The sequence below is a fragment of the Pangasianodon hypophthalmus genome, chromosome 26 (genome assembly GCF_027358585.1).
Source record: "Pangasianodon hypophthalmus isolate fPanHyp1 chromosome 26, fPanHyp1.pri, whole genome shotgun sequence".
Classification (NCBI taxonomy): Eukaryota; Metazoa; Chordata; class Actinopteri; order Siluriformes; family Pangasiidae; genus Pangasianodon; species Pangasianodon hypophthalmus.
In genome coordinates this window covers 16,042,547-16,055,953 of record NC_069735.1, presented here as the reverse complement: position 1 = coordinate 16,055,953, position 13,407 = coordinate 16,042,547, and the positions used below count along the sequence as shown (strand labels likewise).

The window sequence follows — 13,407 nt, the reverse complement described above, 5'->3', positions numbered from 1 at the left end:
ACCTCAGTGATTCTGTATGCTAGTTTTAAATGCAGGCAGTAATGCAGACTAATACCTCAGATATAAGATTCACTGTGTTTATAAATACAGTATATAATTATATTTGTGTATTCTCAGAGAAAAGGGTACTAAACTGTACCTTTGGTTACTGGACTGGTATCATCAAAGGTACAAAGCAGTGTACCATTAAAGCTTTACCTTAAATCTACTTACTGTCCATTTATGTACCTTCAATTAAAGGAAAATCATGTTCAGGTTGCCTGGTACGAAAGGTACGAAACATGGACCCTGTGTACACCCCAGAGACAGAAAAGTACAGTTAAGTATTAATTTTTTCGGAGTGTGTGTAGTAGCAACACTTTGGTGTGTGTATGTGTGTTTATTACACACAGTTTAGTACAGTATTATGAGTAGTTTGAGACAATAAACAAACTTTCTTTCTGCTTAATTAAAGATATACATACCTGACATTATTTCTACACATCAAATGTTAAAAAAAAAAGAAAAAAGATGCACCCCTGATGGTACCAATCCAGCTCTAAGGAAAAGCACAGCTATTTGTGCAAGTGTGTGTTTGGTGCAACCTCAACAGTGCATTGTTCGTACCTTTAACTGGCTGCATGTATTGTACCTTTAAAGCTGTATTTACTCAAAACAAATAATTAAGGGAACAACAGTGGTCCTTTACGTACCTGATTCATGTTTCCACATGGCAAAATCCCCAGTGTTGCATTAACACCTACGGCGTTCATATATGTCCAAGTGGACACAAATATAAAGAGTTTGGAAAGAGTCAACACAACACGAGGTGTTAATTCAACACTGGGGATTTTCCTATGTAGAAACATTAATGAAGTGTATCTTTGAAAATGAAGGTATGAAAGATATTAACCTTGAGGGAACCACCCCAGCCACAAGGCAAGCTACAGGATAGTGTCTAGTGTAGCAGCTAAACTTTGGTGTGTTTTTTTTTAATGTACTATTTAGTATATTAGTATGTGTGCATATGAATTATGGCTGCCTGGAGTAGGACAGGATACTAAACAAGCTTTCTTGCCACTTTAAGAAAAAATCTAGGTTATGACCACTCACTCACTCATTAATCTGGGATTAAATTAATCCATGCTGATCATTTCTGATGGATTTCTAAACATGAAACTTTGATCATGACATGTGGAAATGTTCATCTGGGTGCACGTGCATAAAGCATTTACAGACTGTTTTGCAGAGCAGTTTTTTTTTTTGTTTTTTTTTTTAAGGTCTGGTGTGAACATTTCCAGTCATGCTATGATTACTGATGAAAGCACACCAAAGCCTCCCTTCTAATGCAATGGAAGCGATATTACAGGCACAGCTTTCTCTGAAGAAAACCACACATGCACGCTGCAGGCATGAGATGAAACCTGAGAGGAAAAGAAGAGCTTCTTACCTCCGTCGCCATGTTGCCATGCAACCACTCTCTAAACCGGGTCACGCGGGAGACAGACTGCAGCCAGAGGATGAATGGATGGATGGATGGATGGACTGAGAGAGAGAGAGAGAGAGAGAGAGAGAGAGGAGGGTGTGTCCTAAAAAAAAAAAGGCACAAAGGCATGTGGGTGCGTCACAATCCGATCAGTGCTGCATCAGGGCTGCCTTCCCCTGCCTTCTAGCTCACTTCTACAGAGCTTCAGTAATACATCCCACAATCCATTGCGCTCTCTTACAGGATTATGAGCAGACCATTGCCTTGTTCCTTCTTTAAATCATGCAGTTAGTGTCTTATGTGTCTGTAAGGCATAATGCGGAACGAAGGATCCCAATACCAGGACGAGATGGAGGTGAAGAAAACTACAGCGTGAAGAGAAGTTTGTTATGTTGTGAGATTTTGACTTTTACACAATGAGACATCCTGACTTACACTACGCCTTCTTACATATATAGATTTCTTACATACACATACACACATATCATTTTCACTTAGCTAACCTTCCATATCAGTAGGCTACCAATATACGATTGTTGCCATGGTTACACCGGCAAACGTGTTACCCTGCTAAGTCATTTCTTGTCATCGGACGCATTTGCGCACGCTGTGCATGTGGCTCGTTCGCTTTCACGTGTAAATCCACGTCGTTTGTTTTATTTGTGTTTAGTGCTGGGATCATGAACAGGATAATAATTACTAGTTATTAATGATTAGTTAGTTAATAATGAGTTAATAATTAGTTAGTTAATAATGGATCATTAATAGTGTAAATATTGGCCTAAGCTAAATCGTTTTTATGCTAGTCATCATGGTTACAACATTCTTACGCAGTGTGTAAACACTGATTTAAAATACTGAACAGATTTTAGACTGGATTTTCATTAGAGGTGTGGTTATGAAAATAATAACAGCAGCCAATCAGAAGGAAGGGTTTGAGGATGTTAGCTACACCATCGCCACCTCCAACGCGGGCTTTTGATGTGGTCATGGATCGGTGCTGTTGACCCTCTGACTTACCACCTGTAGGTCAGAGCTGAAGTTGGTACTAGACACGGTTCTAGACTGGCAGGACTCATGCCCGATGTCGTCCTCTGCTTGGGGTTTGACGTGTTTGTGGACCCGGAGATGCTTTTCTGCTCATCGTGGCTGCGGAGGAGTGATTGTTTTTCTTGCTTTTTTTCGGTCTTTTACGTTTTCTTTTCCCTTCTATTTTATTTCTTATCCTCTCTTATCCTTTGCTTTCCTTACTGTTTTTTTCTATTATATATTTTTCAAATTTTTCTTTTATTATGTATTATTTTCTAAAATGTTAGCATCAGTCCACCTTATTTTTATTATGGAGGTGAAATCATACCTATGCATCAGCCATCAGCTTGTACCTAAGATAAAGTCTTTATTAAAGAAGGAGTGTGTAATATTTGAAATGCTGGTGAGGGGAAATATAATGAAAATTCTGACAAGCTTTCCCCTTTCTCACTTCTCACCCTTATCTCTCTGTTGAATTGACATGAAGGTGTGAATGGGGGCGGGGTTAATTCAGGGTCAGAAAAATGTAAACAGAAGCTTGAAATGATGAAAGTAAACACATTCACTGCATGGTGATTTTGTGCAAAGCATTTTTTCTACAATATCTGTGATATAATACAATTATTACAGGTCTAGAAACAGTTTTAAATATTACATATGGCACCTTTAATCAGTGGGTTAAATATTAAAACAGGTTTTAATTGCACGCAAAGAAGACCCAGGCTGAAAGACATGTAAACTAAGAAATGTTTGGAGAGAACAGAGTTATTTGAGTTATTTCTCTAACTGTGTTTATTGAATTGGTGAAACAGCAAGACAGCTAACTCTGTAGAGTCGAGCTCCACGCTGCTCGATCTGAGACAGAGTTAGGTTTAATACAGTTGCGTTACAGTACAGAGATCATACAGTTAAAATATAGAACATCTTACATTCGGTTGCATCTTTAAAAAAATAAATGATAAAAACAATGATGATAAAAGAGAAAACAAAACCACAGTAATCTCTCTCAAAACCCATCTCAGTTAATCATCTAAAATAGTGATATGAATGATGAGAAGAAGAAACAGGAAATGAGATCAGAAACATTACCACACTGAGAAACAGATTAACTGATTAAGGGGAAATTGTTAGATCAGGGCTCTCTGATGAGTCATCATCGTCATGGGGAATTCTGATTGGCTCAGAAACCGTGACCACAATCTGATCAGCAGGGAGTCATGTGATCAGTACAGTAAATAAATAAAAAAAAAATTACAGCAAGGAAACAGTGTATGTGGTGATGTAACATCTTACAGTAACGCTGATGTGCAATACAGTTGCTGATGTAAAAAAAATAAAAAAAAAAAAAAAAAAAAAAAAAAAAAGGCAGAAGAAAATGACTGCATTTAATTAGAATTAATTCTTAAATAATCTCAAACCAGAGAAAGAGAGAAAAAAAAGTTCTTCTGTCAGAGATATTGTTGAGACAAAGCAGATTTATGTTATTAAATAAATAATAAATACACATGCAGGTCCATTTTTTCAACAGAACGCTGCTGGATGATGGAACCGTTCTCACTTTTTTCACCACCTAAAAATGGATTCTCTCCAAAATCCAGAAAGCGGCTGCACCGAAGCGAGAACCCGAGGAGATGTAAGAATGGTGAACAGTACTGAAGGCTTCAAACAGAAGAGCTTGTCATGCTGAGAACGCTAATGCAGCTAACAATGAATGGAAGTTCACAGCTACGTTCATAATTCCAAGTGACGGTCTGACTTTTAGCATTAGTGTATTTCCGAACCTTGATATTTTAACCGTTGATGTTGAAGATATGGAGCAGAAACAACTCGAGCAGTGACACAATCTGATTAAATATCTAAAAGCATCCAGAGCTTGTACTTGTCCTAGCGTTAATGTTATAGATTAACGTCTACAGAACAGAAAGGAAAAGAAAAAAAAACGTTCTCAAAGTCAGAAGAACTCACAACACTGACGAATGATGATGTAATGATTTGGCTCTCAAAGAGAGCTGGTAGAACTTCAGGCCATTAACACTTCAGCACTGGAGTATTCTGATGGGTGATGTCATAACGTGTTCCAGAATAAGGATTCACAAGACGTTTTAGGACAAGACGGATTGTGGAACTGTCAGAACCTGACAGATTCTGGAACATGACATCAGAGGTGGCCACGGGTTCCGGATCAGGGTCTCAAAGAAGCAGCTGATCATTTCAGAACCTGATGGATTCTGAGACGAGGCTTCACATTATGCCACGAGTTATGGAACAGGGTCTCATGGGTCAGATCTGATCATTTTCGAACCTGACGGATTCGGGAAAGTGACATCACAGGAGGACTTGAACAGGTATAAAGCAGTTTCTGGAATCGATATCAAAAGAGTAGGTGATGATTCTAGATCACGTTGCTATGGGAGCTTCCAAATCAGCTGATCAGTGCTTTTTGAAATATGGACAGATTTAGATGTGCAGTGCAGGATGAGGATGAGGATGAGGATGAGGTCACATGACCTACCAAAAAAAAAAAAAAAAAAAAAGGGCCCCAGGCTGGAATGGCTACACCAGCTCCATCACCATGTATCTGATATGATATGATATGCACTATTATGCTAAACACTGCAGGAGCTGGAGTCTGACTGCGGGTCAGCTGATTTATTTCCATCGCAGCTCTAACAGTAACAGAAACACCTACTGAAGCTTTACAGGAAGCACAAGGAAGGGAGGAGACATGAGGCAGGAAGCAGGATTCCCAACTATGAGACAAGAACCTCACAGGAAAGCAGAGCTCCGCCCACAGATCCGGATGCTTTGGAGCTTTCTGCTGGAATGGATTTTCATCAGACGCTACTTCGTACTCAGAAAGGTGTTGCACAGAGCGCACACGAACACCGTCTCTCTCTGAGCCTCTGGAGCTGGAGAAAGAAAAAGAGAAAGAGAGGTTCAAGACAGATATCTACTGATTCTCTGAATTCCTGAAATAAATGACGTCAGAGCTAACGTAATAGGACGTGATGTGCGTGATGTGCGTGATGGTGGTCTCACCTGTAGCTCCCATACTGGACCTGAGCACTTTATAGGAGCAGCAGCGAGAACACAAGCTCACGCCACAGTTAGAGCAGGACCGCTGTAACACACCAACAATCACACCATCATCAGTGCTACATCATCAACATTACCATTACAGTGGAGTCTTAGTGCTGAAGACGTACCCTCTTCTTTAACACGGAGAACGCTGCGGCACAGCTGGAGCAGTTACCTACACAGAGAGAGAGAGAGAGAGAGAGAGAGAGAGAGAGAGAGAGAGAATAATTGTAGAGAGTGATGTGTTTAACATGGAGTGAGTGTGTGATCAGATGCATTTCCACTTTGGGTCAGGGAAGGTAGGAGTCAATGAGTGAGGGAGTAAATGAAGGGGAGAGAGAGAGAGAGAGTAAACAAAGGAGAGAGAGGGAATAGACGAAGGAGAAAGAGGGAGTAGACGAAGGAGAAAGAGGGACTAGATGAAGGAGAACGAGGGAGTAAAGGAAGGAGCGAGAGGGAGCAACTGAAGGAGAGAGAGAGAGTAACCAAAGGAGAGAGAGTAAACGAAAGAGAGAGAAAAAGTAAACGAAGGAGAGAGAGAGGGAGTAAACAAAGGAGAGAGAGTAAACGAAAGAGAGAGAAAAAGTAAACGAAGGAGAGAGAGAGGGAGTAAACAAAGGAGAGAGGGAGTAAATGAAAGAGAGAGAGAGTAAATGAAAAAGAGAGGAAGGGCATGACTGAGAGGGAGGGAGGGAGGGAGAGAGTGAGTGAGTGAGAGAGAGAGAGAGAGTAAATGAAGGAGAGAGGAAGGGCTTGACTGAGAGGGAGGGAGAGAGAGAGAGAGAGAGAGAGAGAGTGTGAGTGAGTGAGTGAGTGAGGGAGAGAGTAAGGTAGTGATTAAGTGACCGGGCGATTGAGTGAATGAGGAAGTGAGTGAATGCGTGAGTGAATAAATGAATGACTGAATGAGTGAATTAATGAATGTATGAGTGAGAGTGAGTGATTGAATAAGTGAGTGAGTGAACAAGTGAGGAAGTAATTGAGTGAATGATTAATGATTGAGTGACTGAATGAGAGAGTAAATGAGTGAATGAACGAGTGAGTGAGTGCGTGAACGTGTGAATGAGTCTCTGACCTGTGGGGTTGGTGGGCACGCGCTTGCGGAGTTTCTCAGTGAGCTTGGACACTCGGCTGCGTATCGGCTCATTCCTGCTCAGCAAGCCGTTATCAGACACAGAGTCGTAATCAGCTCCGCCCACCACCACGTCTTCATCGTCCTACAGCCATGTGAGAGAGAGAGAGAGAGAGAGAGAGAGAGAGAGAGAGAGAGAGAGAAAAAGAAACATTACCATATTTTCTGGACTATAAGACACTCCGGAATATAAGACACACCCCTTCTAACTTCAGTCTGCTTAGAAGAAAAAAGAAATCTATACCGTATAATTTAGCAGCAGAAGTATTTATTAGATATACACAGGGTTTGTAGTTCTATCTCTACATCAGCACTCCAGCGCCCCCTACTGGTGTATCGTGTAGATTAGCTTGATCCCTTAGTGCTGGAGGAGCAAAACTATTTTAAACACACCAACGCATTAGCATAGAATAATTACCCCATGCAAGACGTGTAATATAATAAGTGTGTCTTATATTCTGGAAGACTTTAGGGAGTGTCACCCAGGGACGCTCGCACGCTTTCACCGGACACTGCAGCGTCATTACCACACCCCCATCCAGGGCAGCTCTCCAAACAGCAACCGGGTCGTGTTAGGAGTCCATCAGTTAGTCCAGAGCAGCGAGAAACCTGCACACTGTCTTTACAGAGGATGAAGGCTGAAGTGAAGCTGATTCAAGTGAACGAGTGACTGATTAAGAGAAGCAGCGGAGGTGTACGAGTGTGTGATATCACACCCTGACTAACACCTCAGACAAACACAGTGTGCAGGTTTCTCTCTCTGACTGAGAGATCAGGAAAGGAGTTAAATGTGTGTCTATGTGTAATATACAGCAGGTGTTTGTGTGTGTGTGTGTGTGTGTGTGTGTGTGTGTGAGAGAGAGAGATGTTAGATCAAAACTGAATTGTAATGCCGCAGTCTGTTGTTAAAACTGATCATTTTCTCACCACAACCCATCCAAGTTCTGGTAATTACCCCACACAGGTAGGAACCAATCAGAAAGCTACAGTGACATCATCATGAGTACGAGCCAATAAAGAGAGGAAAGATTTTGGAGAGGCGTGGTTAGAACACCCAGAACGACGGAGTGGGCGGGGCACCTTATGAATTACGCGTCTCCACAGGGCTTTGGTCAGCCCATAGACTGCAGGCCACACCTACAGCCGAAAAAGGGGGCGGTTACACAGGGATATGCTCCGCCCCCTTAACAGGGAAAGTCCAGTGTGGTTTGGAATGTTGTATATTAAAGTAAAAAAAAAAAAAAAAAAATCACACACACAAGCACTATCATCATTCATTGCAAGTATCTGTTCCTTTCAGTGGACACATGCTCGTATGCATGACAATATTCACATGCAACGAACACACACACACACACACACAAAGTGTGCTTCATGCAACTCTCCAGGACTTCCTTTCCACATAGGAAGTGACTTAAATCAGAGTAGCTACTTACCACAAACGCCAGCTGGGATTCCTTTAAGGGCAAAGTAAAGAGGTCAGCTACTCCAACACACACACACACACACACACACACACACACACACACACACACACACTATGGCTATCCTATCCTAGCTCCTCATTACACTGATCATCCATAAACAGGTACATTCACGCTGCCACTCAGAGCTGTAATTCCTCCTCCGCTCCTCTAGAGGGAGCCACTCACCTGCAGGACCAGCTGGTTCTCCTTACGCAGCACAGACAGCAGAACAAGTCAGACAGAGTGGATTAGATGTGACACAGAGGCATCAGAGAGAGAGAGAGAGAGAGAGAGAGAGAGAGCAGGGAAAGCTAGAGAGGTCACTCTACCTCTATGGCGTCTCTAAACTCATCATCAGGCTCCGCCTCCTCGGCCTCCTCCACACTTCCTGGTGACAGATCCTGCACAGAGACACACAATAACAGAACACACTCCTTTACTGAAACGCTCTTTTTTTCACTCTGTATGTATGTTTCCATTTTAAAGTACACACAGTGCTTCCTGGCCTGTATTTGCATACTGAAACCTGATTGGCTGTTATATTTTATGATGTAATAACTCTTTTCTTAACACTAACTCAGAGTTTACTTTAAGATGTTCAGCAACAATAATGACACTGAACAAAGCAACATCATTTTGGCCTGGCTGAAACATCTGTCTTTCTCTCTCTCCCTTTGTGTCCCTCTCTCTCTCTCTCTCTCTCTGTCTGTCTATCTCTCTCAGTTTCACTCTCTCCATCTCCCTTTCTTAGTCCATCTCTCTTCGTCTGTCTCCCTCTCTTCATCTTTCTATCTCTCTCAGTTTCACTCTCTCCATTTCCCTTAGTCATCTCTCTCAGTCTCTCTGTCTCTGTTTCTCCATCTTTCTACATATCCCTTTCTCTGTCTCTCTCTCCATCTCTCTCTCTTAGTCTTTCTCTCTCTCTCTCTCCGTCTCTGACCTCCAGACTGGTGGGAGTAGGGGTTCGGTCTGACAGGTGGCTCGGGTCTGGGTCGCTCTTTTCTGTCTCTCTTTCTGTAGGCTGGACCGGAGATGAGCGGAACAAGTCCTTCAGCTGCAACACAACTACACACGCGCACACACACACACACACACACACAAAGTCAGCATAAACCAGTTAGTACACTCACTCACTGTAAAGATATGTGTGTGTGTGTGTGTGCGCTGACTGACCCCTGCAGAAGTCTTTGTTCCAGATGAAGAGGGTGCTGTTGATGAGAGACAGACTCCAGCCCACAGGAGCTGTGTACAGCAAACACACCATCATCAGAAGGAAGCCGTAAAACCTGCACAGAGCCAGAGGAACAGAGCTAGTGCTCTTTTCATCTGTCATGGAAATGAATCAGGAGGTGTGTAGCAGTGTGTGTGTGCGTTACTCACACAGAAGAGGCTGTGTGGCTCTCCCAGTACAAGACCTTATAGACAGACTCCGCGTACATACACACCTTAGTCAGGAACTCATCCAGCCGCATTAATCTGCAACACACACACACACACACACACACACACCCCAAACATCAGTTCTGCATCTTCACCTTTCTGATTAACACTGGACCTCACCATCATGGCTGCTCATTCACTAAGATGCACTAAGATGGCTAATTCAACACTGCTAATCTTATAAAAATGCTCACTACGCTTTCACCTCACCAGCATGACTGCTTCCCAGTGGCTTTGACCGCAGCAAGATGGCTGCTCATTCTTGGCACTGCCTTCAGAAAGATGACTTCTCACTTAGTAAATAGTAAATAAGAACTGGACATGGCTGAAGTTCATGACCTCACTAAGATGGCTGCTCTCTGACAGCTTTAACCTCACTAACATGGCTACTCACAGGCCCTTAACCTCCATCATGGCTTCCTGGCGGCTCATCCGGACGGTCTGCATTTCTCTACGCTGCACTGCGTGGTGCCTCTTTTTCTCCACGGCCGTGTCGCTGGCATCTCCCTGGCAACGGTCGCCAAGGTAACCCAGCACAGCGGGGACAGAGACCACCAACAGGAGGAGAGAGAACCAGACCACTAGGAAGAGAAAAACAAGACAAGGAGCAATATTTATACATCCTTCCAGTATGTTACGTATCTGTCAATCCTGGTGGAGGCGTGGCCTCTGTGCCTGTCAGTCACATGGAAGGAGGCGTGGCCTCTGTGCCTGTCAGTCACAAGGAAGGAGGCGTGGCCTCTGTGCCTGTCAGTCACATGGAAGGAGGCGTGGCCTCTGTGCCTGTCAGTCACAAGGAAGGAGGCGTGGCCTCTGTGCCTGTCAGTCACAAGGAAGGAGGCGTGGCCTCTGTGCCTGTCAGTCACAAGGAAGGAGGCGTGGCCTCTGTGCCTGTCAGTCACATGGAAGGAGGTGTGGCTACTGAATTGCTTTCTTTTTTGTGTCTCACCTTCACTCAGTGTGATGAAGAGGATGTTCAGTAGGATGCAGCAGAAGAGAGAACACAAAGGCATTCTCCACCTGCACACACACACACACACACACACACGCACCAAAAACTTTAGCATAAATCATCCATGAGTCTGTTCTCTATCCTAAAAATCTCATTATTCACTCACCCGAGCAAGTAGCGCAGCACCTCCACCACATCAGTAACCGGTTCCAGAAAGATGGCCATCCGCTTGTAGGAGACCACCACATTGAAGAGGTCAAAGGTCACGGTTCGAGGGCCACCCAGGTCAGACGTGCTGTCCAGGGATGACGTGTCTTTACAGGGCAGCTGGCTCGTCTCTGTTCGCTCCCCTGTGGTGGGCGGAGTCTCCTGACTGCCCGGCTGCATCCTCACACTCGCTCGCAGTTGTCCAGCAGACAGTCAGTCTGAACTACATCAGGATCACACACACGTACTGATGAGTGTTTGATATTCAGCATAACGCACTAAAATTAGACACGTATGTGTAGTCGCTTAGGACATACGACAGGGTCGTGTGGAAACATGGTCACATGACGACTTCCTCAGCAGATCCCTGAGACTCGAACCATTACATGTACCTTTCTGTGGGTCTGTGTCACGTATATGTGCCATCTAATGGTTATTAATCAATTATCCATTAAAAAGTGTGAAATTAACATTAATCTGCCCTCAACCTTAATGTTTAACAGCACTACACTCTTTCTGAGGCATCTTTAAAATTATATGACGTTTTCATGGACTCTTTGTCATGTGATTTTTGGATAAATTTGGATAATTAACTACTGACATTTTGTCCAGACTTGCTGAAAAAGACGCATTTCAGTAGTGTCAACAAAATATCTAGGAAAAAAAAAAAAAGCCAAAGGTCAGCTCTGTTTCACAAAACAATGATGATCTGATCTCGATATGGACATCGCAGTCTATATGAATATCATTTTTTAATGTATCTGCTCATCTCTGCATATTTACTGCTTCATATTTCTGCTCCATTGTTTTGTTGAACCTCAGCAAACCCAAATATCGCGATACATTGTGTGCAGGTATACACTCTGTAATAAAGGTAAAATCGAACATTCTAGACTCTGACACAATCAGCAAACCAACATAATAATAATAATAATAATAATAATAATAATAAACACTCGCTCGCTGGTCTGCCATTTCTATAAGTACTCAGTTCCTATTACTAGTTTAGCTAGCTATTAGCATCCTCGACGGTGCTGTTATTATCTGTTTATTTACCTTTGCTTGTGTTTTCACGTTTCACAGCGCAGTGTGTGAGAGATTAACACCTCTACCGCCATCCAAAATTCTCCGACGAGGTTTTAAAATTTAGATCGGTCCACTTAATATCCAGAGTAAACAACGGTTCATTCCGGATTGCCAAACTACTTCCGCATTGCGCAGGATGACGTGTCGATCGCAGAGACCCGGATGAGCGTTTCAATCAGGTCACACAGACAAACACCGATCGCATCGATTTGACCTTGGATCAATTTTTTTTCCACTTTTTTGCTGTTCGGTTAGATGTTTTAGAGAGTGGATAGATGGTACATTATTTAATCTTAATCTCTTTGATACCAAAGGTCGTAGCATGTGCAGATTTATAGGTGCAATAGTCATTATTTTTCATTTCTTTCTAGTAAAAAGTAATGTGGAAAAATATCTAGAAATTCTTCTTCTTCTTTTTTTTTTAAAATAAATGCATAAGTGTATTACATGGCTGAAAAGAAATTCTGTTTGGAAACCCGCCTTTTGGTCCAGAATATTTGTTTGTATTTATTTCACACCACCCCATCTCATTCTCAAATTAGCAAGCGCCCAGCGCAGCCAAATAATTCTCCTATGTAGAACAAAATCACTCTGTGCTCTGAAAAAAAAACAACAAAAACACAGTAAAATGAGAATTAGCGATGTTGGACAGGTCTGTAAACACAATCTGTATAAAGCTTTGAGCTGTTTGATTGGCTCAGGTATGTAGTTTTTTTTTTATTACAGGGGAAAAGAACAGTGAAGGCACTTGTAAACATACTCATAAATCATTGTGTGATAAATTTTGTGAGCATATAGAGTTTGTGAGCTTAGCTTATAGTGTAACTTGACTTTCAAGCACTCGAATGTCCAAATGCGCTTGAAAGTGATGTCATGACAGTACGTCCTTGTTGAACCACCTTAGGCTCTGGGCTTGGAGCTTTGTGTACATGGCAAGGTCAAGGAGTAACAAAAGTGTCTTCTTTTTATTTAGAAAACAAAATTGGATAGAATTTGATTGAAAATATTCTAACTGTTGCTGTTATTATTATTATTATTATTATTATTATTATTAGTAGTAGTAGTAGTAGTAGTAGTACTAATTTTACTTTTGTATTTCTTCTGTGTATCTCATCTAATGGAAAAGGTTGAACCCCAATTTTATTTACTGACCATTAATGATAATAATTAACAAAAAGCTTGTTATTTCTACAGGCTCTTTGGTGTCCTGTGTGACAGGGTTGTGTGGAAACATGGTCATATGATGACTTCCTCAGCTGATCTTTGACACTCACAGCATCACATGTTCCTTTTCTGTAGGTTTCAGTAATCAGTTAGAATCCGATTATGAATATGAAGTAACCATTATTCATCCCTGAGTTAATACAATCATGAGATCATGGCCTGCTGACTCACAGCCAGTACGAGCATTCTTCATCAGATTTACACACACACCACTTCTAATCCTTTTGTTAGCTATAAATATTAAATATGAATATTCTATATTTACAGTAGCACTGAAACTTTTCATTCATTTTAATTAAATATGAATATATGTAGATAGATTTGGGTG

The 13,407-nt window shown here is 42.0% G+C and overlaps 2 protein-coding genes across 5 annotated transcripts in view; both read right to left on the bottom strand.

The window, feature by feature from the left end:
• Window positions 1-1,541, bottom strand: part of golga7ba (golgin A7 family, member Ba) — a 13,006-nt gene extending 11,465 nt beyond the window's left edge. Inside the window, exon 1 of the mRNA XM_053229869.1 lies at window positions 1,430-1,541. Within this exon, the coding sequence (XP_053085844.1) occupies window positions 1,430-1,441 (12 nt within the window). The 5' untranslated portion in view covers window positions 1,442-1,541. The remainder of the gene's footprint in view (window positions 1-1,429) is intronic.
• A 1,718-nt stretch (window positions 1,542-3,259) lies between these two features.
• zfyve27 (zinc finger, FYVE domain containing 27) lies at window positions 3,260-12,017 on the bottom strand. Of its 4 annotated transcripts, XM_026931875.3 has the most exons (14): window positions 11,826-12,016; window positions 10,729-10,992; window positions 10,560-10,630; window positions 10,005-10,191; window positions 9,551-9,646; window positions 9,344-9,456; window positions 9,111-9,235; window positions 8,500-8,571; window positions 8,357-8,377; window positions 8,141-8,161; window positions 6,648-6,789; window positions 5,701-5,747; window positions 5,534-5,615; window positions 3,260-5,403 (listed from the first exon to the last, which is right to left on the bottom strand). In XM_026931875.3, exons 2-14 carry the CDS (start codon window positions 10,947-10,949, stop codon window positions 5,336-5,338), a joined length of 1,266 nt encoding a protein of 421 aa, XP_026787676.1. In that variant the 5' UTR covers window positions 10,950-10,992; window positions 11,826-12,016; the 3' UTR covers window positions 3,260-5,335. The 4 variants fall into 4 exon arrangements, with proteins under 4 accessions (XP_026787676.1, XP_026787675.1, XP_026787677.1 ...); XM_026931874.3 differs by lacking the exons at window positions 8,141-8,161; window positions 8,357-8,377 and adding an exon at window positions 7,785-7,841 and having other exon boundaries at window positions 11,826-12,017; XM_026931876.3 differs by lacking the exon at window positions 8,357-8,377.
• Window positions 12,018-13,407: the final 1,390 nt, after the last annotated feature.

Bases quoted from the DNA above. Each gene is read 5' to 3' on its own strand.
- zfyve27 (XM_026931874.3), bottom strand. From the start codon at position 10,949: ATGCAGCCGGGCAGTCAGGAGACTCCGCCCACCACAGGGGAGCGAACA. The intron at 10,192-10,559 runs GTGAGACACAAA...TTCTCTTCCTAG, and splicing joins CTTCATCACACTGAGTGAAG to TGGTCTGGTTCTCTCTCCTC. The intron at 7,842-8,499 runs GTAGAGTGACCT...TTTCGGCTGTAG, and splicing joins AGTTTAGAGACGCCATAGAG to GTGTGGCCTGCAGTCTATGG.